The following is a 25,348-nucleotide window of genomic DNA, read 5'->3' as shown; positions in this document are numbered from 1 at the left end:
AGGACAAACTATTGTGTTAAAAAAAAGACTGTTAAGTCTTTCCATTTCCTGTCTTCCTCATCATGCCTCCAGCCATACAAAGTGCCCCTAGTTGCCATAAATCCCGTTTTTATAATAAAGGACCCAGATAACAGCCTGAGTGGATTATGGATGGCTAGTTTCATGTGTCTCCCCAGCTCGGCCTATGTAGCGGAAAGACTGGCGGGCTCCCACTCCTGCTGCTTATCTCCTTACTCCCTCTCGAGGTTATTTCCACCTCTGTTCTCTGACACTTGCCTAGGGTTCTCCTGCCCTTCAGAAACCACTTCCAATTCTCACCTCTGAAAGGAGGCCAGGGTGAGTGGCTGAGCTGGAGGGCGAGACTGACTGGCTAGTCTGTAATTGCCTTTTCTCTCAGCCCTCTTCTCTAAGCAGCAAGAGTGATGGTGTTCCATCTCTCACTTGTACGGTGATAGGTTAGAGTTTGTTAGCTTCCTCGTCCCTTCTGCTCCCTGGACAGTAATTGACACACACAAACACATACACACGCAGAGCAGAAGTTCTTTTGCAAAAAACATAGTAGAAACAAAAGGCAATGCTTTCCTGTGGTTTCACTCAATTTTCAGGGATCTGATCTTCAAGATAGCTATTTTGCTACCTTAGCAGGCAGAAATAGATAACAAGAAAACTGGAATGCAGATTATTTTGAGGTCCATATTCCAGGACTTTCCAGAATGGAGATAAGAGGTGGGAGGAAAGGGGATTCTAGTGAAAAGCTGATGGGTGTGATTAACACAAAATAAAAAAATCAAGGCTCTTCTAACTATGATAGAAGTTATCAACTATGAGGCAAATCAGATCTTCAAAGGATTTGTAGTCAGGGTACAAGTAATTTAAACAGCATATGTTATGCATTAGAAAAGGTTATTTTTTTTTAATGTAAAATAACATGGTAAGATAGGGGGATATTTTAAGTTTTTACTAGTGGTACCACAGAAATCTGCAATTGTGTTTTTATTTTTAAAGGAAATGAGGAGTCCAGGTTAGACCAATATCTGATTTTGGTCCCCCTCCTAAAACTCAGGGGAACTCGGGTGTTCCTCCCTGTCTTACATTTAGACATCTTGATGGCTAAAGTGCTGTGATGAGGTCACTAGAATGGAGTATAGTTCAGCCTGTGCTGGCCCCTCAAGAAGAAACACCTTTTAACATGGCCCTCCAAAAAGCACAATTGCTTTGCAAGGTTGTCACAGACTGACCCAGACATACCCACAAATACAGGCCACACATGGACAAGACCAAAAGGGGGAATGGAGTTTATACCATGTTGTACTGCTGGGGCGGAGAGACTGGCAGAAGGACTTGGGGACAGGAGCCTGGAGAGAACTGAACAGGCTGCGGAGAGGGCTGCAGAGCCGGGACTGGCTGTGGACCAGCAGAAAGGCATGTGGGAAAGGGAAGAGAAAAGGAAGGCAAGGGAAAGGCAACAGGGCGGAGATGGGGAGGAAAAAGGGAGGAACAACAAGGTTAATCATACAAGAAATTTCACATGAACAGCAAGGCTGCTGAGCAGGCTGGAGACCAAGCCCAGGATCATTGGTGGCTTTTCACATCTCTGACAAATAGGCAGTCTCTCCAGGAGAGGCCTGCTGCACACCCAGCCCCATTAGCCACTCAGAGCTCTGCAGCTGTTGTGAGCAATCTTAGGACTCTCAGAGCCAGGGTCTGCTGCCTGATTCCAAACACAGCGTTTCCCAAAAGATTTTTTCTGAACACATGATTTCTGGGGAGCACAATCATAACCCTCCTCGAATGCCCACTTGAAAAGGGATTCCTGCTTCTGTAGAAAGGGTCATCCAAGGTCTGGCTCAGCTCTCCGGGCCACGCTCCTGATTTCACACCACAGCTCTCCTGGAGGAAGTGCTCATTCACAAGGATCGTCTCCCTCCCGAGGGCAGAGAAGGAAAAAACAGCCAGTTCACGCCTGGTTCCGGCTACTTCCTCCTCCTCCATGACTGTTCTGTGCTCCTCCAGGCTGTGAGGGCAGTATGAAAAATGCCCCCATAAGCAAACAGGGAGGGATTTAGGAATAAAATATAAATAGCCTAGTTTTAGCGTTTGTTCCTTCAATCTCCATTAGCCTCAAGCAGGAGGATTTGTTTATTTGGAACATGGTGTATTCTAAACCAACAAATGCAGAGCTATTTTTTTCTCTCTGTTCTTCCCCTCCAGCCATTTCAATCACTTCATCCGTTCTTCCAGCCATAGCCCCTAGTGGTGGTAGGAGGGGTGGGAGAAAGGGGAGAGGCTAGGAAGAGAGGGGGACATCACATTTATATACGTTGTCTCATTTATATACATTATCACATTACTGCCTCACAATAATCCTATATGGAAATTTTTTGATAAGTTGTATTTGCAGTTAAGATAGTAAGACTCAGAGAAATTAAATCACATGTGCAGGATCACACAGCTAACAAGGCAGAGCTGGGATGGGAACCTGGTTCTGCCTGACATATCTTCTTTCCACTCCACTCTAGCAATAGGGAGGGCATGAAAGAAGTCGAACAGAATTACACAAGCATCTTTTTGTTTGTATAAGTCTCCTCCCTCCTTCCAAATTTAGAGTATTAAGTAAAAGGTGTGGGGGACGAAGGTATCAATATCCTCTCCTGCCATGTGTCTCTGGAGAGACCCTTTCACAGAGGGGACTAACAGTTCCGGAAGCAGAGAGTCCAGGAATTAGAAGACCCCCCAACACGGAAATACTCCTGATATATGAATTAAATAAAATATAAGTCACCTTGGTTAGGAAAGTTACTGAGAAACCACTGTGTGACTTGGGAGAGACGCTGCCATAGCCTTGAAAATAAATTCTCAGCTCTCCTGCCATACTATTTTCTGTAAGCCAGGGTATCCAAATATAACTGCTGGTCAAGCTGCTCAGCATGAGCTACTTGTGCTGGGAGTTTTTAAACCCATTTCCTACTATTCTAGTCCTCTTCTTTCTCTTGGGGGAAGGCTTGTGGTGCTTCAGGCTTTCTATCCTCTGGGAGGGAAGGGGTGGCCATAGGGGCAGTGAAATGGTAAAACAACGCTGCCTATTTTCCTCACATTTGTGAGTTTTGAGTAAAAAATTAACAGAGAAGAAATGATGCTCCTCTCTTAGGCCTCTCCTGACTGAGGAAGGTAGTGGTAAAGGTGGGTGTCTCAGTGCTATTTTTAAGTTATTCCATCACTACCATCAATTACAGTTCTCTTCTCCAGAGAGTCTCAAATTCCAGGGCTAGGGAACTTCTGAAAAACCATGGGTGAGCCAAAGACTGGCCCTGAGGGATCTGACTGCCCCTAATGGTGAATTCTGGGCTAGCTCACTGGTTCTTGGATGTCTGACTGGACCTTAGGAGAGAGACTCAGAGGGCTACTTTTCAAGAGGCCTACTCTACTTTAAATAAATGGGCAAAAGGTAGCCTCTGGCCCTTTAATCCTCAGCCTCACCAGGTTTCACATGTTCAACTGATACATGATATGGAGGCCTGCTCTGACAGCAGGGGCCTGCCAAGAAGGGAAAGAGCATAGTTTAGCCAGCACTGTCTCCCTGCCTGGGACAAATGCCTCTTGCTACAAAGCTAAAGTTTCTCTTCCAAAGGAAAACCTTTAGAGTAAGCACAGTGGGGAATGTGTGTGTGTTGTGTGTGCGTGCACGTATGTGGTGGTCACTTCCTTCATTCCTGCACTGTCCTTGCGTACCACTTGAGAAACTGAATAATAAATATTCTGGGCTCAGCAACTTGAGTTTGGAGAGCCACCAGCACTGGGAGACAAGAGAAAAAGAAGAAAGAAAAAGGTAGTAGGAAGAAGGAGAAAGTGATAAAGAGAGAAGGAGAAAAAGTGGAGAGGAAGAAAACAGGAACTACATATAGTGGTATAATATTAGCAGCTACCTAAGTGCTTCAGGGACACCAAAACTTAACCAGGATAAGACTTTATGGTTTGGAGTTTGTGATCAAAATTAACCTCAAGAATAGATTTCTGAGGAAGCAGAGATCTCTATACCAAATAATGCTCCCCTGTCCCCCATCTACAGGGCCTAACCTAGCACGTACTCTCTGCAGGTCAGTCAGTACCAACAGCTGACCTTCACTCATGATGCAGAAGCAGGGCCAGAATCTGAGTAAAAGTTTGGGATTTAGGGCCAGGCACCTGGACATTCTGTCTAAATTTTTTTCATTCCCAAATGTTTATTCTCTTTACTTATCTCTTTATTCCTATCCTACTCCTGCTGTCTGTTTCTAGATATGGATGGAAGGAGGAGGCAGACAGAAGACTAAGAGGGAAAAAAGGGAGCAAGACTATTAAAATCTACATTTTAGAAAACTGAAAAAAATACTGGGATCTTATAAAAGTGAAACATACACACACAGAAATACAGTAGGAGATAGCCAGAGGGAGAAGCACAGAGTTTACCCACTTATAGGTCTGAGTTATGACACAGAAAAGGAAAAGCACACACACATGCTATGCTATGCTTCAGTATGGAGCGAGGTAAGCTGAAATGAATGAGATTTAATGAGGGTATATGGTGGTAGAAGAAGAAAGAAGTCAGGACTATAGAGAAACTGATTTATGGACTAAGACGAAGGACTAGAATGATCTGCACGTGGGTTATATTAAGACACAAAGCAGGGTTTCCTAGATCTTCACTGTTCTTTCTTTTAGCTTCATTTCACAATATTTGAACTGGGCCATTCTGGGGTCTTTCCACTCTGGTTTCCAATTCCTGGCGTATGAGTGTTTGGGACTTGCTTCTTGTGCTTATGGAATAGATGTATCTGAAGTCAAGATGGACTAACTGAGCAGGGAGATGAGGGAGCTTGGGAGGTGAAACAAGAACTTAAACTGCAGCAGAAAAGAATACAGACATATGGGCTTCCTGACTACTAGAGAGTACTTCAGGATAAAGCATGGGCTTATTCATGAAGAGCTCTATTCATGCAAAAAAACAATAAGTGAAGATCTCAGAGCACTTCTCCTCAGGGTATTAAGGAGACAAACCTAGAACACTGAGAGCTTCCATTTAGAATATAATCTGATTCTTATGCTGATGGCTTACATGGTCTCCACAGAAGCAAAACTTCACTCATACCCTAGTGGGTACCAATATCTATCTGTCCAGTAAAAGGAGCGAGAGCTCTTTTATGGCATGGAAACAAAGACAACAGGGAGTGCCGTGCTAGGTTAGGCCCTGTAGACTGGGGGTAGGGGAGCATTATTTGGTTCTATGCCTTATGGCACAGGTATGGCAGGGGTCTTGAGTGTTAATTTCCTTCCCCCCAACACATAAATATGTGTTTATGGGTCAACAGTTACATGAATACATTCAGTCAGACTAGGGTGAGAGCTGTGATCTTTTCAAGCTCCATATACAGATACAGGGAGCAAAATCACCTTGCTAATGACACAGGCTGTAGAGGGAGGTGGGGTACAGCAGAAATGGGGAATGGGGTAAAAGATCTCACTGACAATTTGCAGGAGGTAGAGGAGGAAATGTAAAGCAAAAAACTCCCAGACTGGCTACTAAGAGCACTCTGGCCAAACCGTCACCCTTGCTCTTCTTTCCTCACAACTAACAAATTGAGAAATCGGGGAGGGAGCAGCATGTCTCCTAAAACAGATCTTTCCTGCCACCCGCAGCACAAGAGACATGACTACTTCCAGAGCTCGCTTGAATCAGAGCGCAGGGGGCTCTGGCACTGAGTGGTGACTCACCTGTGAGATCATGTGATTATTCAGGGGTGGCTGTTGCTGAGGCGTGGGTGGGAGGGCAGGAAGCTGCTGCTGCTGCTGCTGCTGCTGGGCAGTGCAGGGGAGAAGGCCCCGGACAGACTGGGATGAGGTGACCTGGTTACACACTTCTGGGGCACCTAGTGCCATACCTAAGGCAAAGAGGAGACCCACCAAGAGCTATAAGCACAAGTCGTGAACATTCAACCCCTGGAGGGCCCAGCTACAGGGCTCTAGTCTTTCCTTGCTGTTTCTCCTCACTCTCCTGTTCATTTCCCCAACTGTCTGGGGAAGGTCCACGTATTAGCACAGATGCATTTCGGCTGCCCTGCTGCTGGAAGTCCTCATCTTAGCAGGTTTCTGCTCCCTAGGAACAGTAGCCACCTTGACTGGCAATGTTTCATTTTGGAATTGAACAAAATGTGAGGCTGCTAAGTCACCTCCCCTGAAGTGCCTAGAATCTGTCCATCATGAACACTGAAAACATGAATGTTTGCTTCCTGGGAAGGTACAGGTTCCTAGTCCCTCAAGAGACCTATCTTCTCTTTGATTTCTTCTTAACTTGTAGCATCTCACAAAAGTTGCTGAGAAGACAACCTCACCTCTCCAAGCACATGCCTGTGCACACAAATACACACAGCCTTCATCTAACTATTTTCCCCATTTCCAGGCTCTCCAAGTCATGCATGCATTCACACAAAATACTTTTACTGAATATCTACTATGTGCCAAGCACTGGATAATGAACTGAGGACATAAAGGTGAAGGAACACAGTCCTTGCCCTTAAGCAACATAGGATCTTCTGACATAAGGTGAACATCCACACAACGATTACCATCTGATAAGGATAAGGGATGTACCAGTGATATGAATCAAGTTGTATGAAAGCAAAGATGAAAAGTAATAACCTCCAGAAGTATTAGAGGGAAGGGTTTAAAGAGGAAGTGGCAGGAGAGAAGGGCTTGAAAGGTGAATAGAAAGCTAATGCCATATTCAAGAACTGGTTGGTGGGCCAGAGAAGGTTGGACATGTGGACATGAGACTGAGAAGGCAGACTGGAGTCAGGAAGTTCTGCTGTATTAGTGATTTGGATTTTATTATGTGGGGAAAGCAGAAACATGAGTTTTTTACGAGAGTGACTTGATCAGATCCATGCTATACGTTGGTCAACTGGCTCTATAAAGGGCTGCTGATGGAGCAGGGAAACTAGCTTGGGGGCTGGTGATATAATTAAATAAAAAAAGACGAAGGCCTGGATAAAGGCAGAGGCAGTGAAGTTAGAAAGGAGGTAACAGGGAAGGGCAGCGGAGACCCAAGAGTCAGGGACAAAATCTTCACCACTACTGAGGTCTTCTGAGACCTACAGAAGTTCTGGGATAAGAGTCAAGCAGTTCTTCAGAGGCAGGAGGATGGTCCACTGAGTGTAAGGAGCTAAATAACCCTCTGCTAAGAGTGCAACAGGAATACATGGAGAAGGTTACACAGCAGATCAGGAGAGCTAAAGGGTTACAGGGGGGCATGTGGAACATATGCTCCTTCTCAGTGACTGAGCTCCAGAGAGCAAGTCACAGCAGTATCTCCCCAAGTTCTAGCCTATTAGCTGCTACCCAGTAATTACATATAGCTAAACTCTAAGGGTTCCCACTGCTCTACAAACCCTCTTTATAATCTTAGAGGCCACAGAATGAAAGCAGCTATCATTCCCATCCCAGTATATAACCTGACCCTGGGCTAACAGGGGTGCCCCACCTCAGTCAGAAATCAGATAAAATAATCTAATTTCAATCAATTTTTTTCCAATTAGGAAAGAAAGTTTGGAAGAAAATCAGAGAAGGGACTCAAAAGGACAATGGATTCAAGAAATGATATTTCTCCTCATCTGGCTCTGTTAGGTTTCCAGGATACTATATTGGGACAAGTGTTTTCTTAGATGTAAGTATCAGTGATGTTTTACAGAAGACAAGCAAGAAATGCTGGGCATGACAGAGAGTGAGAAACCACAGTACCTGGCCTGGAGATCCTTCCAGCACTGCCACCTTTACTGTTCCCGATGCTGTCACCACGGGTGAGGATGGAGATTCCGCTGAAGCTGCTGGCTTTGGTGACAGGGGGCCGCATGCTCCGGACAGAGCCATCAGAGTCCGTGCTGCTCCAGGGCCGTGGCTCCAGGGATTTGAGTTCGCTGTCTGTGCTGCTCTGGCGGCTGCTTGAGTTACGGCTTAGCCCCTCACGGTTCCCCCTGCAGAGACCACAGTGGTCAGAGCACCCCCCACCTACCACTTCTGCAGAAGGGCTAGGAGAGAGTTCATTTCTAATCTTTCAATAACAAAGAAGGGGCAAGGGTTGCAGGGAGGATGGACACTGACTTCGTTAGTTGGCTGGCCAACCAAGACTTGATGAGAACAGACAGAACAATATCCAGTACAGTAACAGAGAGCACAGAGGCAAATCTGGAAGACAGTGCACTGGCAACTAATTCAGTACATCAGACCAGAGGTGGATGGGAAACCACATACATGATGCTGAGATTGGCTGTGGTCTCTTCCCCCAACCTCCCACTGCGGGGATCCCACACATGCAAGAAACAGTGGGGAGCAGAAGGGTACCAGCTCCTTCTGGGAGTTCTTAAAACAAAAGGACTCCTAGAAGTAACTAGTGCTAGAAGGCAGGAGTAGCCAATGACATGGATAAATCGCATAACAGGTCTTCCACATAACATGTCTAAGCCAGCAGAGGTGCTGCTTATGTCCACTGTTCCAGGGGTGGGAAGAGGAGTAAAGTGGACTAAAGGGGCACTCTGGACAACTCACCCCAATAGTTTGGAATTGACCTAACCTGTGTTGTGGAAGCTCTGTGTTGGTATCTGGGAACAAGTGGTTCCAGGGTCTCTCAGGGATGAAGTTCTCAGCATGATCAACCAAACATGCCCTTGGGACTCAGGATGGCAAGTGGGTGTGTTGCGGGGGAGGGGGAGCAGAGGAGGGCGGCGCAGGGGGATAGGGGTGGGGGCTGACTGTGCCTAGCTGCTTCCATATTAAGAACCCTATTGCCCTAGGCAAGGCACAAGGTTATAGAGAGAAGGGATTCATCCTCTCTTATTCTACAAACATCAGGGTTATCCTGATGTTATAATCACTATTTGTGATTATAAACAGCTGCACTCCTCAAGATAGACGGGGTTGGCCTGAAAGCCCTAAGTCTTGTTGAGTTCTTAATGTTTCTTAATCAATAAGCAACCAAGAAACACGCATGTGACCTAAGGAAATCAAATGACAACAATTACAAAGATTTTGGTATGTGTACTGGGGAGCAATTGAGAAAAATTCATGGTAGCTTGGGCGCCCTCCTTTTTACCACCATCCCACCTAAAGTAAATAGAAAAGCCCATCTCAAACCCCTTAGCTGCAAAGACATTAGGCTCAGAGTTATTCTAATAAAGGAAGATATTTTTTACTAAGAAGGTAATATTAAAGGGGCCGGCCAAGTGGCTCAGTTGGTTAAGAGCTCGCTCAAGAGTTTGAGCTCTGAGCAACAGTGGTTCAATTCCCGGCCCGAGCTGAGCAGCCGCTGAGTAGCCAACAGGTGGCAGGATGGCTCAGCTTAAAGAAAAAAAGAGGTAATATTAAATAAAATACTTTTCTTTATGAGAATATCTGCTCCAAAGGTACTATAGAGAAGATGGGCAAAATATATGCTAGGGTCACTATTTTAGTGTTTAGCCAAGCTAACTGTGGTGGGTTAAGAACACACTGGCATGGCTGGTTAGGGATGTGGCTAATTCTTCTCTGAATCCCAAGTAGATGTACCTATAACCTCAAAGCTTCTCTCTATATAGTTAGAATAGAGGATTGGAAAATATTCCTGTTTCCCCAAAACTTTACTGCTTTTTTGGGGGCATGTCAAAAGTAGAATGGGAAACAAGAAAGAAGTATAAATTAGGGACTCTCCAGGAACAGAACCAGACTCAAGCAAGAGCCAATAGCTCTGTCTCAATGGACAAAGCCAAGTCTACTGAGAGGACTCAGTAAAGATGTGTGTAGGTGGGGTAAGGGAATATAGCAGTGGCAATGAATGAGGCCGTACATTAGACATTAGAGCATGAATTTTGCAAGACAAGTCCTAATGGCCTTTTATAGCTAAATCAAACACTGTACTATCTATTATGACAATTCCGCCATTTATTTTCTCTTTCTACCAGAGGACAGTGAATGAGTCAACTGTAAACCAAACACCCTGGGAAGCCAAAGTGGCAGCACTTCTATACTCATCCAGTTTCCCCAGGCAGTGATGGGCAAGTGCTCGAGGCGGGGACTAATGGCCTTCTGATTAACCTGCGTTAGTACACTATACCCGAGAGTCAAGAGAATCTGTGTGGAGTATGGCAAAAAAAGAGATCCGTTTTCCTTCTCTACAACTAAACCCAATCTTTAGTTAAGTCTTTCCACTTCACTAAAAATAAGGCATTTAGGGAAAACTACTAAACTCAATTTTGAGCACTGGATTGGGTTGTATGTGTGTTGGAGAGGTGGGGGTGAAGGACAGAGAATATTTACACTTCATATTCCTGTGAAATCAGAGCTTAGTTTTTACAAGTAGATTCAATGCTGGTGAAAAGTCCAGTTTATTGGGTCTGGGGAGTGGGCAGAGAGGTCTGTGGAAGAGGTGGCAATAAATATCAGTAACCCTCACTGTAGCTTATTTATCAGTCAAGTAGAATCTTCCAAAGAATTGGGAAGTTGCCATACTTATTGCCAATTGTGGATGAGGGAATTTGGTATATTGGTATTTGTTTCACAAACTTGGGAAGAAAGGTATAAAGCACTTAGAGAAGATCAGCTTCTAATCATTAGCATTCTGGACTAGTACCCAAATAGAGGAAGAAGTTACTCCCTTAAGAGTCCAGGGAGCTGCATTTAAATGACCTAGATCTTTAATCAAAACTCAGTATGGAAAGCAGCAGCATAAGAGGTCTGGATAGGAAAAGACTGCATCTGCTCACTAGATCCTTCAAGCTATTATCTGCACAATTTGATATAGTTTGATGCTCCACAGCACTAATAAGGGCATCATTCTTAGCAGTGAATCTGAATTAGGGCTCTGAATGGAACACTACTCAGAGGGATAGGGGTGATGTTTGTAGAGAGCTGGTGTGGTATGATGAAAAGTACACTGGACAAAGAGTCTGTCCTAGTTTTGCCATTAATAGCCATGAAAACTTGGGTTGGCCACTTAATCTCTCTGCTTTTTTCTTACATGTAAACCAGCTTACCAAATCAGGACATTGAGAGAACGGAATCAGGTACAGTATACTTTGGCAATAGTAATGCACTGTGCATTAAGTCACACATAGAAGTCAGTTTAAAACTCCTGTTTATTATAGGTACTTTGGGATTATTTATGACTCCACAGTGTAAAATATGGAACAGGATTTTTTTTTTTTTTTTTAAAGGGGACTCTATTTCAACCACCACCAACAATGTAGAGCCCTCTCTGCCTGGGGCTTTCAGATGGACCTCAAGGTGGGATAATTTAGGAAAAAAAGTTCAGAGATATGGAAGGGGAGATAAATCCTCCATCCCAAGAATGGGAAACCTTGACATGCCAATTTACACATGATTTGACTAGCGTTAGAAAGGACAATAGGGAAGGGACAACTGAAGTACTGGGAATGACAGTTATAACTAGTCTGAGTTAGGTCCTATCAAGCTTAGGATTCAAAAAAAGATGAAAGGGTTAAACCTGAATCCTAGTATTAAATACTCAGGTTTTCTGTGCTCTATAGTTTTTCTACGGCAGAATATGCTTAAAATGAGCTGGTGCCAGGATAGGGTCTTAAAGTAGTGCTTCTCTCACCATCACCTTGTGTAATCGCTGGGGTGGGACTAAGGGACTGAAATGAAAGAAGATTCTCAAGACTGCTTTGTGGAAAATGGAGAATATTAGGCACTGGAGAAGATAATACAGCAGTTTTCACCAACATTAAGAGCAAGTCATAGACAATCATAGAAAGGACATAATCTAAGTCTCTTCTAAAGCAGACAAATCCTTTCTGAGGTCCTTGTGGGAGCCTCAGAAATGGGTCATCTTACCCATTACATTGTCCCAAAGAAAAAACTACTTAGACAGAGGTGTATGTATGTGTTTATATATGTATGTGTTTGTACTATTCTTTCTTAAAGACACAAGACATTCCCTATGCTGGGTAAGGGTTAAGCTCTTCACATTTTTGTACAGATTCAGAAAGGTAGCTGGAAGACACCCATTCTTGTACCTTAATATACGTCGAACCCCTCCAAAAATGCCCAATTCCGTCAAATTTCTGGGAGGAAACAGTACCTATCCCAGACATACCTATTTGCTTCCCTTCACCACCTTTCCAGGACTTAAAATGAAATCAGCAACAATAAAAATAGAGTCATTGAGCAGGAGCCGTTTTTTTTAATGAGGAAAAATATCCAATATTGCAAAAACCACAAGCTGAATTATTTCACAAGCAGCCATGCATGGAGCAAACTCACTCCGCTGAAAAGATTATAGCAAAACAAAATTAAAAAAAAAAACCAAACAAACAAAAAAACAAGGAGAGATATATATTACACAGAGGTACCTAAAAATCTGCCTTCTCTTGTGAGAGCTAGAAGAAAAGGCTTCTTTGGAGAGTCTGTTGGTTAACATCAAAGAAAAGCATCATTATAGGATTATATTAACCTCACTGACAAAGCTCAATGAGAAGCAGGGAACATGCTAAGTGGTACTAACCTGATGTCATTTAGATATCCGTTCTGGCCAGTCTAGGTGAGGGGGAGAAAACGGAAAATAACTTATAAGAAAACAGCATGGCATAACCGAAAAGGGTGTCCATGATGCTATGAATACCCAAGGTCCTCAAACCAAGCTCACCCCCCAACAGGGAGAGAGGGAGCAGGGACAGGATGACCCACACCCACACCCCCAATCTGACTTCTCACCTTTAATGGGAAAGAGCATTCAGCATTTTTAGCCTTCCCACAGAGTGTTTAAAAAGAGAAGCTGATAAAGGTAGGAGTATGAAAAGGAGGAAGAGGAAAGTATTAACCTAACTATTATTTCTTTTTTAGCTTTAAATTTATTCCCTCTAGAGGGAAGCTGAGCATAATAATTGGTGTGCTTGGTCCTAAAGAGTGTGTTCAAAGGAAGGGAAAAGGGAGACAAGAGAAAGAAATTTAGTTTTTTTTGGAAATTGTCCTCAATGACTATTCCATTTCTGTCCTCTACACTGGCCAAAATGAAAGACATTCTGACCTGAGACCCAAGGAGAGTAAGAAATTGGGGAAGCAGGTACTTTTCAGAGCCTAGAAAAAATGAGAAAATTAAAAGCCTGAATCATTCCTACTGGGGATCATTTCCTGACAAAGCCACTGAGCTGAGCGAAGTAAGCATTATGGTGGATTCCCAAGCCTTGGAAAGAGGTACCAAGACTGTCCAGCTGCTGAGCAGAGTGAGTTCTGCACAGACCAGAGCCTCCAAGGGGCAGTTTCCCAATACGCAGCCCAGGCCCCAGAGAAGGCTGCACCAGCAGCATTTCCATCCAAACACCCTTCTTGCCATTTCCCTTTCTTTTCGGCCTGCCTCTTCCTTCCTTCTGCCCCAACCTACAACTCCACCCTTAACCATCTCCCTTTGACTGGCCAGGTTCCTCTCCACCTGGGATTCTTTGGAGTATGGTGGGCTTTGGCCAAAGGCCTTCTGAGGTACCCGATGCCTCTACCACAGCCAAGAATTAGGAAGTGCTGAAATGAAAGTGATAAATCCACAAGGATTTAACAAAGAATACATATATTAGTAGGGGCTTGAGAGATTATAAATCAGGAGAAAAAAAGGAGAGAAGAGCTAACTTTGACTCTGTTATGGTTGTAGGTAGATATATTCCAGTGTTGTTCATAATTAGCCCCAATACTATTAAAAGTTTCTTCTACTTTCAGAATATCTGTTGCTTTGCTAATGGCTGGCATGGTGGGACAGTCATTTCCATGTGTCAGTGAAGCAGAGGCACACATCACAGATAGCTATGCTATGATGTCACGGTACTTCTTAACCTAAAGAGCCCAGGGCAGAGCAAACTATTGAGAGGTAGTTTATTTTCGGGGTTAAGAGCATGGACTCTGGAGCCGGACAGCCTGAATTCAAATAACAGCTCTTTCACCAGCTAGTGGTGTGATCTTAGGCTACCTAACCTCTCTATGCCTCAGTCCCACATGTAGAAAATGAGGAAATAATGTGACCTAGTATGAGGATTAAATAATTTATGCAAAGTGCTAAGAACAGTGTCTGAAAGATAGTAAGCACTATGTAAATGTTTGCTATTATCATCACCAACCTGCTCTGTCCACAATTTAGGGTTATCACTGGCTACAGCCATGTACACATGACCTCTCTCCTCTCATTCCACCCAACTGGTTTGCAGGTGAAGGTTAGAGAACCCTCTTTGGGCTATGATTGGATAATTTGAAGGATCATTTTTTTCTGACTCAGAATGGAAGTCTATTAACAGAAGCTAAGAAGATTCCTTCTCCTTGGACTTTGGGCCAGAAGGTTTGTCATGTATCTGTCCCCAGTGAGGATCCTTGGAACACTTGGGTCTCCTGAGTACAATGGAACGAGTTCATAGAGGAGTTCAGTTTTTTTGAAGTTGGAGACAATATTTTTCTGACGTAGGTGATGATGAAAAGATGTATTTTTTGTCTTGCTGATGGAGGGGAGAGTGGGGGAAATGGGAGGAGAGCAGTATCTGTCCATCTAAGTATATTGATTAAAACTGGCCATCTTTTAACAATGAAGGGAGGCTGCCTCTTCTTTTGTTTGCTAATTTGGCTGTAAGATGGTGCTGCTGTTTGGATCCTACATTTTCTGGAGATTTGTTCCTCTCTTGCCTATTCACAGCCTTTCCTGAACTTCTGTTATATTTCTCTTCACTCTGGTAGCAAAGGCCACCAGGTACAGAGGTACCAAGTATATCTGATACCGTCCACGATTCTTAAGAATAAAGTTGCCTAAAATGATTCATGTTGCCTTTTGGCCCATGGAGCCAGTCCTATTCTAAGAAGCAAGGTAAGAAATATAGGAAGAAAGAGACTTTCCATTCACGTAGAGACTGGAGGGACTAGTGAGTGGTAACCTCTGTGCATGTGGAATGGGGAGCTTAGAGAATGGATGCCAGGTCTGTGCTCTAATAGTCACTAACATGGCCTAAAAACAAGGCTGGCCAAACAAGATGAATGTAGAGGCTCTGTGAATACTAAGTCTTCCACTTAGAAGCAGAGATGCCTAAAATGGATAGTGGAAGTGAAAGAGGGTAAGTGGGAGGAGGGTTTGACAGGCAAGATTCAGAGCCCTTCCATAAAGCCTGCCAAAACAATTTCTATTTTCAGTCTAATCATATCCACCAAATTCAGCCACTCCATTTGTTCTTTATGTATGCCATACAGCAGAATGTATTAAAAATAATACAAATAAAAATGTGCAGCTTCCCTATAAGCCACATTTAATTTTAGAGATCAAATCTGGAGCTGGCTGATTTTGATTAAAACAACAACAACAACAACAAAACATTTATGGAGGGTTCATTCCATTTACAGTTCCAAAGATTAAGAGCTAAAAGCTATGGGCTGACAACTCTCAGAAGCTACACTTACCTCTCGGGCAAATATTCTCTCTCGGACCCTTTGATATTCCTCCTCTCTCTCTTCTATTGACTTGCTCCTCCTTCCATCCTGCAATGGAACTCTGATCTAGATCGATGAGCAGAATTAAGCTAGTTAAGTTCTCCTCGTACTGCAAGTTCACTGCACACCAGCAAGGAAGAGAAACCGGGAGAGTTTATAGTTGCCATCAAAAAAATGGAAAAAAAAGAAATAAAATTTCCAGTGTTGGACAGGTTTCACTGGGTACATCTGACCATGCAGTTTGGGAGATCAGGTTTTCTGGATGGTTGGGGCCTCTCCATTTCCCCACCCCCACCCCCAGAATATCAAGAATGACTGTTTATAAGGATTGGGTTGCTTCCTTATAGTAACCAGGTACTCTCCAGTCAGTAAGGATCAAGAGAATAACTGAGGGAATAAACAACATTGCTTTGGAGGGAAAGCAAGGGATAGGAGGAAGCTAGAAAGGGAAAAGAAACAGGTATTTAGCAGAGCTGAATGTAGAGAAGAGTTTTACAGATCTAGCACCTGACATTATCCCTTCTTTAGTCACTAATGCCATGGCCTGAAGACCCAAGTCACACACAGCTCAGCAAAGAAGGCCTTGGAAAGGAAATCCCAAGGGCGAAGCTAAACTCAAGGCTTAAGGATCTTTTCTTATCTATAGCTCCTGGAGGGACGGAAAGAGAAATTACAGAAAGAGAAGACAGAGAACAGAGCAACACAAAGAGGAAGAGAGAACGGAAAGGAGAGTAGAATAGAAAGGATGGACAGAGGAAGAACATACAAATAGGTACAGTGGAAGGAAGGGAGAGAGAACAATAGAAACGGAAAGACGGAAATGGAGGACAGAGAACATTACATGCTCTGAGAAATGAAGTGAGGTGACTAGATGGGGTGACTGAGCAGATCACCACCTCCAGCTAATCTACCATCCAACTCCCAACTCTTTCCCTCTCTTGGCCTGTGAGTTGTGAGCACTATCTTGGGTGGGGTGTTACAGTGTCCTTTTCCATTCTGCTCTTGAAAGGCAATGAGTTCTGAGGGAGATAACCCATCAAATAATATCATCAGGTTATACGATTCTGACCTTCAATTCAGAGGCTTTGAAAGCTTCAGATGAAACAACCAAGGAGACTGCTGCTCTAGGCTGATCTTACTGATCTTCACCAATCTCCAGAGGTAGGCGTAACTTCAGGAGTATTGACCTTTGACTAGACTTAGTTCTCACTACCCTAAATTCTACAAAATGTCCTTTTAAAAATCCCATTCTGAGAAGACACAGGACCTTTGGATGCTCTATTGTCCTCAGCCCCTAGTACTGGTGAACCAGTGGCAGAGTAGAAAGAGCATTATGGGCTTTGAGGTCAGACAGGATCTCAGCTCTGCCACCTCTGAGTTATGTCACTTCATAACTTAACATCTCTTAGCCTCAGTCTTCTTACATTTAAAGGGGGCTAATAACCCCCATCTACACTGGGTTGTGAAGAGAATTAAAAGAGATAAAGTATATAATGTGTTAGGAACAGAGTTCAGTTCAGGGAAAACACTCAACAAAATAGCAATTACTGTGTTTATTATTAATACCACAGACAGAAAGTGCATAGAGCCTAACCTAGTATGGATCAAGCCTGAAGCTGAGAGATGAAAAGTTCACAATAGGCACAGATTCCACTCCATCTCAATATGCCTCTAGGCCTGAATAATTCCTGATCCACAAAAAAAGTGTTTTGGGAAAATGGAGAGAAGGGCATCAGGATGGAAAAGCTCTTTCTTGTTTTAAAAATTTTGTCTTTTTGTCTGTTTCATTCTTTTCAATCAGACCCAGCGTGTTTTTCCATAACAGATAATGGCGCTTTTCTCTAAAGGACTCCCTCAAATACTCAAGTAGCAACCAGGAAAACGCCTGGTCTCAAAACTATACAATATCCCAAGAAAACTAATTTTGACTCTAGAGGTAAGGTATTATTATAGTTATTATTAACCAGCAAGACTCATATTTTCTCTACCCAACCATGCTCTTCAAACCTTAATCCTGGTTCTCTACCTAACCTCTTTTGGAGGCCAAGTAGAAGCAGGCTAATCCCTATATGTGGCTAGGAAAAATAATCACTTACTATCTGAAGGGTGAGCTCGAAGTCAGGGTGACAACAAGCCCATAAATGAAAGGATGGGGCAGATTTGTTCACTTCTTATTCCCACAGGAGTGATCAAAAAGGGGATATTGTTTGAGGTTCCCAGCATCAAAAGTCAAATTAACTCACTCACCTTGGTGGAAGGAGCTGGGAAAAGAAGGAGTTTGCAGAATGGGATCAGAAACACCTTTATATGTGGGTAAATCAGATCACAACTTAGCCCGTTCAAGGCTAGCCCTGAGCTAGGGTAAGAGTGGAAGTGGGCAAAAGTAGTTTTGGGTGGTTCCCAAAGAAATCCCTGACTATTAAAGAAAAAAAGAATGAAGCTATCAGCTGGATCAAGGCTGAAGCAGGGAGGGACCTTACTTTATCCCAAAATAACATGGAGTTAGAAGTCAGGGGCAGAACCAGGGAGTTCCAGGACCAATGAGAAAACCCAGCAAACCTCAGCACCATGTCTCTCTGGGGCTTAGAGGGTGGCATTCAGCTCAACAAGTGTAGTCAGTCCTCAGCAGTAAGCCAAAGCCAACTTGGTATAGCTCAATATATTTTTCCACACTACAAAATTCCACACTCCATCCCATAAAAACTCTTCTGCCCTCCCAGTTTCTCTTACTGCAATCTTTCTATATGCCCACCCCTTTCCATTCTTCACCTGGTTATCATCTCGGTCCATACTGGCATCATCTCTCTTGAGAATGAATCTCTGTTGAAATTCTGTATTCTTCTCATCCTTTATATGTTCTGAGAACCTTTGTTCAGGGCTGGGATTGGGAGAGAAATGTGGAAGGAAGGGAGGAAAAAAACCCTTTTGTTAGGAAACAGATCTCCTAGTACAACTCTCTTAAATTCCACAACTCCCACTCAGGAAATTTCTGGAGTCAGGCATCCAAAAAGTCACATGAAGGTTTTAATGAAATCCTCAGGGTCTGTTCTTTATACATCTACAACTTGTCTTCTCCAAAGTTATACCTGTCCTATCAGTACAAATGAAGAGAGGCCAGGGGCTAGTCTTCACAAAACAACAGTGACTCTAGAATCGATCTCCAAGGCCTCACAAAGAGTAGGAATTGATAATATAGCCCCTACACACCCACCCCAGTCCCTCCCCAGAAAGAGACATCTTGACCCCTACAATCTTCCTCTTCAAGCCCAGAGGCTATCCCAGGAAAGTCTTCCCAATCTGTGGTTTCCTCGCTTACATTCTTGTGTTACCAGTTTTGTTGATGATGACAGCTTTTCCAGTTTGATCAACATTGTGGTCCATCCCAAAATAGGCTGCTACCCGGTGTAATAGCATCCGGTGATATGAGGTCATCTGAGGGAACTTCTTGAACTGGTTACTGAAGGGAAACCAGGGAGGGAAAAGTAAAATAAGGACAAATAACAGCCAACTGTAATTTTTCTTAAAAATGTCTAAATCGGGGACTTTCTTAGGAGAAACACACATATTATTAGAAAGATATTTACTCAATGGTAACCAAAAGGTTCTCTCAGCTTCTCTATTCTACAATATTTTGTAGATCACTCTAACCCCCTCTTCTCATTAAGACTACTGCTTAAGTCTTAGGTCTCACCTAACTGGATGATTTTCTATAAAGAAAATGGGAGACATTTAAGAATAATGGGACAGGGGCTAGTTGCTGAAAAGGTATAAATTCCTTGCAACTGAAGTCTATGCAATAACTTAAAAACCTCACTTGGTTTTCACACATATATTTTTAAATCCATTCTGATTACTTCCCCAACTTCTTTTGGTTCCTACTGAGTAATTACTTTAAGGGAAAGATGAAAGAGTGATAGCCTAAAATTGTACCTAAATTTCTTTCCGGTGACCCTCCCACCTCTAAATGTGTATTTCATTCAAGTAACTTACTTGTTGTCATTAATAAATTCCAGAATCTCCTGTTCTAATTTTAGCAGCATCATTCTGTCCCTGTTTAGAAAAGATTAAGAAAAAAAACACAAAACAAAAAGCAGCCTCCCATAGACATTCAAAGCAAGAATTGAGAACACAATCTGCTCACTACAGAAGCTGAAGGGAGATAGATCCAAGCCCCAACTGGACCAAAATGCAGTGGCTGATGAGCCTCACTGACCTATTTTATGTTACTTTAAAAAAGAAATCAAGTATTCATTTTGCAGATCCTCCTAACCATGTTCTCTGCTTTTCTTATTAGAAACCTAATTCTGTTCGTAGTCATATTCCTATAAACACATACTTTATACTTATGTATCTATTCATTATTCTATAATCCTCTGGTTATTCATAAAATTTTTAAACAATTATGATTAAGCTTATGTACAAATGAATTCTTTTTTCTTGTGTGATTTTAATTGTACTCCCAGGCCTTCATATTTCTTTGTCTCTGCATTCTTCTTCCACAGAATTTTTCTCAACCCCTCTGAAAACAGAAACCTCAATTTGAGGGTATTCTGCATTCCTCACAGAATGTAAAACTACACTGGAGGGAAAAGGTGGTGGGGGATGGGCATCCTAGATTCTAATGGAACAGATCTGAGAAGCTGCTTGGCCTCCTGGGTGTCCTTCTGGCCGCTGGTCTCTTGCCCCATGCCGTCAAATCATGTTATTACCTTGGGTTCTTTTTCAGTGTATTTACAAGAAATTCATGTAGGTCAATTCCAGTGGAGTCCGTATATTCTTGGCTGGAGTCTAGAACCACCACAACAAAAGAAATTTAAAATAAATGAAACCGCCTTGCATGGTATCTAACCCCAAGCAGAAGCCCACAACCTAATCAGGAGAGATGAGAATAGGAAAGCAGAATCAAACTTCAGGGGTTTTAGCTTAAAAACCAGAATGATTTTGATTTGCCAGCCCCCCCCAAGTTCCTCTTGACCATTATAGAAGGCAGAGCCTAGGTCATGGTGTTGTATCAGTATTACCATCAGTGAGTACTTGCTGAATGCCCTGACCAAAACAGTGTCGGTTTTATTCTAGTTAAGGAAAAGAAATTCCAGGTAAAAACAGTCAGGGCTGAATTTTCCAAAATCTCAGCCAAGGTGCTCAAATGTTATTTATATGATTATTTGTATTTATAAAATTTTAATCCCAAGGTTGCCTTTTCCCTCTCAACTATCATTTTTATGGACCATGTCTTTTTGCTTTCCACCCAAGAATTTAAAAACAAAGAAAGCTTAATAATAATATACAAATCTGCATTGTTAAAAAAACTACTCCAAGCATCCCCAAACCAACATATAAATGCTATCTGGAGGAGCTGTAACAAGTGTTGATCCATGTCACTGTTTATTCCAGAGCAAAAATAAAATAAAAACTGACTACAATGTCCTCTTATGGGTAGCACCAATGTTAATGGAGTAGGTCTCTGTGGCACGTGAACGCCTAAGACAAGGTTGGATAAAGCAGCACAGAAAACAACCTAGTCAGGCACCTTCTCAAGCAACCATGAAGTCAGCAGGACACTGTGAATTGTTGGGCCAGTTAGGCCAGCAGGTGCCAGGTTTCAAAATGAAAGGAAAGGGTACTGCAAAGCCTGGCCCTAAGACAGGTGAGAAAGGAGGAGTCCTCACCTCTAGACAGCATCTTCCTTGGGACCTTCTCTTTGTTTTTGTCTTTGTCTTCCTTTTCAGAGACATCCTTTGTGGATTTTTCTTCCTCTTTGTCAGAGGGGCAGCTGATGTGCAACTGAATTATATCCTTAGACAAGGGTAAAAGGAAATTAAAGGGGAAAAAAGGATTTAACTTTCCTGTAGCCCCCTTAAAATCTCAAAGAAGATAAATCTTGGGGTGGCAGCATTCTCTTATAGAAGACAGTATTTTGTTAATTAAATTGTTTTAGCTTTTGTTCTGCCCTAAGGATAGAGGCCAGGCATTTTCTGCCAACAATTACAGCCTACTATATGGAGAGCTCAGGTTACACTGCTCATTCTTGGTGTAGGAATTGGATGGAAATGGTTCTAACTACCAGAGGGAAAGGGTGTGGGTGGGAAAACAAGATCCAGCCCTGGGATCGCCTTGCCTGCATCATCATGTGTGGTCCCGGTGTGAAGACCTATACTTGGTGCTCTCCCCATGCCATGCTTTACTGTAATGGCTTGTTTTGAAGCTCCTTCTAGCCTGACTTCCAAGACTAATGTTGATGCTGTGGCTGCTATACTACAGTTTACCAAGCAACTGCCAAACTCAAAAGCTACACTTACTTTTATAAAGGACCTACCTGGGTTTCTAATGGCCCATCAGCAAATGGGGCAGAGGACTCTTCACACACTGCCAGGCTGCGTACCAACTTCAGCTTGGAGTTAGACTGAGAAAAAACAAATAACACATATATATCCCTTTAGTGGACATTCAGAAAGCTTTTGGCTGAATGACGGGCATCTTCTTTGGCTCTGTTAGTTGCTGCTTCCATCACATAGGGTTTTTTAAAAATAGGTCCTGCTTGCCAGTTCCTGATTCCCTTAGAAGATAATTCTCCTGCTTATAACAGTAGACATATAAAATCAAAATGGCTACACTGGACAGATGATGGGAAAACCACTTAGCTCTCTTCTCTCTCTAGCCCAGTGCTCTAATTTCAGACTCAGAGGTTTACTGAGAATACACAGCAGCAAAGCTTAGTAGAAAGACACTGGATTTAAGAGCCAGAGATCCTAGCTTCAACTCCTGGTTTTGTGCTTATGAGCTATGAGATCCTGAGCAAATTACTTAACCTCTCTGGGTCTATATTTTTCCTCAATAAAACTGGGATAAAAATACTTAAGGGCTGTTTTGAGAATTAGATGATATAAAGTATATAAACATACGTATCATAAATAGCACCCAACATACAGTAGACAACAAATGACTCTAAACCTGAGATGGCAAGGGATGGAAAGAATTGTCTAAGAACAAAGAGAAAGAAAACTTCCTAACAATTGGGAATCAATGTGATAAGAAAATCACTTGGTTTACTTCTGCTGGCTGGAGAATCCCAAAGAGATCTGAAATCCACTTTGCAAATCACTGCTCTGCTAGGGATCCCCAAAATAAAAAGTTGTAGAGTGACTCTTAGAAATCTACCTATAAACATTTACTGAGAGTTCTTATAATAAAATCAGGGTTTACAGTGAATACAACAGCACAAATCATGGTATGTGTGTTCTAGGTAGTAAAGTATAGCAAAAAACTTACAAATCTGAAGAACTAACTTTAAGCCTAGTTCTGCCACTTACTAATAAAATGTCCTCTGTCCAATTCACCCACTCTCTATAAGCCCAAGTTTCCTCAACTGTAAAGTGCAGATAACTGTCTTGCTTAACTCAAAAGGTTTGATAGGGAGTGAAGCAGCAGTGAACACCCTCTGTTTGAACTTTAATGTCAAGTGCATCACTGTGGATTATGCCATGTAGGGCAAAACACAGAGCCAATTTACATACATTGTGGTCTTCTTCTTCAAACCCAAGTCACATACTGGCTGGGCCACTCCCAAATTCTGCCATTATTTTTTGGGGGGAAAAGGGTGGACACCCTTAATTATTAATTCTGGTGATAATTCTTCCTAATGCAAGAAAAGTTTAATATGTTACTGTTCCCCAACTAAAATTAATAAGCTATCACACACTAACACATATATTCTTCCCTGATAACACTGCTCAAAATAATCTGTGATGTGCTAATTTTATCATACAATGATTAAAAACAAAGTCTTCCTTCCTGCCCCAACCTAAAAAGTAAAACATTTTTAAAAATGGCTGTATTTTTAGGATGTCTAAAATGCTGAGTCATTTCTACTAATGGGGCAGGATTTATCCTAAAAAAAAATTCACATGGAAAAAAAAAATGTCAGGGGAAAAAGACTCATGGCAGCTATTCTCCTAGAGAAGCCAAAGCTGAGCAGAGAAACTGGCACTGCAGCAGAACCAGTACCAATTTGCTCAGGCTTTGTGGGAGGCTCTGGCTGGGTATCCTTTCAGGTATCAGAAATAGACTGTGACTGAACTAGAGATAATGGAGAAAAATAAAACCAGACCTTCCAACAGGAAATGTGTGCGTGCATGTCTCTGTGTGTGAGTGTATATGCATGTTCATAATCAGGGTACAAAGTGCAGGCAAAAAACTTTGCCTATATATAATTCAAATAAACTAGATATTAGTGATAAGTTCATTTGTGAAATGTATTACTAATAGCACCTGAAAAGTAGCTATAGAGAAAGGGCTCTCACCTTGGCTCTTTTCCTGGCATGACCATGGTTGGATGTCCGCCTCTGTAGAAGAGGATTAGAAAACATTAAAGGTGGGGGAAATCATCACTGAAGTTAAAAGCAATACAAGTTTACAAAGAAAAGGCACTAACTGTAAAACCATGACAATAGCCAAACTATGATGAGACCCACCTGGCGTGGTTATTCCCGTACGACTCAAGCAACTATGACATGGAAGGCACCACAGGCCACTTACAAACAAATCACCACTCACTATGTAGATAAAGAATAGGAAGACACACTGATCGTTGGCCTATTTCACAGATTGATAAAAATTACTTTTAGATAAACCACAGAATCCTCTCTTGATTAGGATGCTTGTGGACGTGAAATATGACCCCTAACCATCATTTATAATAACATCTTTATAGGACAACACATTCAGAGTTCCAATTTGAGATACTCAAAACACCTGTCCCTCTGGCTGCAGAAATGGAATAAAGACTCTTCTTGCCAATTGCCTCCCTCCCAGTTCCTATGAGAATTCTCCCAGTTCTAAGCTCCTGGTAATGGCTCTTATAGACTCTCTGGGTTAGGGATGTAAGATGGGACAAGATAAAAAGAAGCAAGAATGAAAGATATGGACAAGACAGACCTCCAAAGAAAAGGGAGGGTAAGGAGAGTGGGTAAGGAGTAGGGTAGAAGCTGAGGAAGTTGAAGAATGAGGGCTTGAGGTGGGACGAGGGAAGGAATAACCAATTAATTAATGAGATTTCTGAACAGCTGAGAAGTCAAAATGGAGGCTTTTGGGAAGAGGTTGGGTAGGGTTACATATGAGATGAGGCACTTAGGGCTTCTGAGGTATGTGGAATGGAACTCAGTGCCACTGGGGTATGGAGAGAACTGAGGCTGGTGGGTGGGTGGGGGAACAAGACAGAGCCAGTACCAGCATGGCGCTGGGTAAGTGAGGATTCCCCTTTCCTTTGTCCTCTTCACTAGTTACCAAACAACACTACTAAAATGTAAAATGGAGAACTGGGAAGGTGGATGGAAAGAATAAGAAATGATGGTGGTCTGGTCAGTGGAAAGATCTTTTACAGTAAGGGAAGAGTCATCGTCCAAGAATATGAAGCCGTATTTTGTCATTATATTTTCAAATAGATAATAATATACACATGGCACAAACATTTAAGAGGTATAATATGGGCATCTGTCCCCCAGCTACCTGGTTCCCTCAACTAGTATTGAATTTCTTGTAATCTTTCCAGAGAGCTTTTATGCATATATAAGCTTATTGTACATGTGTACGCACACAGGTTTTTGGTTTTTTTTTAACCAAATAGAAGTATATTGTACACATTGCTCTGAACTTTGCTTTTAAATTTTTCGTGGCTATCATGCTATAGAAGATCTACTATTTTTCTTTCTTTTTTTGTAAAGATTTTTATTGGGGAATTGGGGGATGGGAACAGCACTGGGGAATTGGGGGAAAGGAAACAGACAAGTTGCTGTCTTTTTTGTTCTTCAGTCTAGTTGTGGAGGACGTTGCTTCACTGGCCCAAGTTGGCACCATCATTGCGCTCTTCCTGGGTGAGGCAGATCAG

General features: G+C 42.5%; 1 protein-coding gene across 16 annotated transcripts in view; it reads right to left on the bottom strand.

Annotated features, from left to right (window-relative positions):
• R3HDM2 (R3H domain containing 2) overlaps positions 1 to 25,348 on the bottom strand; it is a 144,600-nt gene that overhangs the window by 12,846 nt on the left and 106,406 nt on the right. For 7 of the 16 annotated variants that reach the window (XM_019657593.1, XM_019657591.1, XM_019657595.1 and 4 more), the window contains 13 exons: positions 23,766 to 23,807; positions 21,782 to 21,868; positions 21,135 to 21,261; positions 20,175 to 20,253; positions 19,456 to 19,515; positions 18,782 to 18,922; positions 18,235 to 18,343; positions 15,436 to 15,531; positions 12,524 to 12,555; positions 12,372 to 12,425; positions 7,771 to 8,003; positions 5,749 to 5,915; positions 1,303 to 1,404 (listed from right to left, as the gene is read on the bottom strand). In XM_019657593.1, the coding sequence (XP_019513138.1) occupies positions 1,303 to 1,404; positions 5,749 to 5,915; positions 7,771 to 8,003; positions 12,372 to 12,425; positions 12,524 to 12,555; positions 15,436 to 15,531; positions 18,235 to 18,343; positions 18,782 to 18,922; positions 19,456 to 19,515; positions 20,175 to 20,253; positions 21,135 to 21,261; positions 21,782 to 21,868; positions 23,766 to 23,807 (1,329 nt within the window). The remainder of the gene's footprint in view (positions 1 to 1,302; positions 1,405 to 5,748; positions 5,916 to 7,770; positions 8,004 to 12,371; positions 12,426 to 12,523; positions 12,556 to 15,435; positions 15,532 to 18,234; positions 18,344 to 18,781; positions 18,923 to 19,455; positions 19,516 to 20,174; positions 20,254 to 21,134; positions 21,262 to 21,781; positions 21,869 to 23,765; positions 23,808 to 25,348) is intronic. The other 9 variants (XM_019657587.1, XM_019657588.1, XM_019657589.1 and 6 more) reach the window with 7 other exon arrangements.

This window comes from Hipposideros armiger, unplaced genomic scaffold (assembly GCF_001890085.2).
Source record: "Hipposideros armiger isolate ML-2016 unplaced genomic scaffold, ASM189008v1 scaffold_277, whole genome shotgun sequence".
Lineage (NCBI taxonomy): Eukaryota > Metazoa > Chordata > Mammalia > Chiroptera > Hipposideridae > Hipposideros > Hipposideros armiger.
Note: the sequence above shows the minus strand (reverse complement) of the source record. Positions and strands in the feature narration are given on the sequence as shown.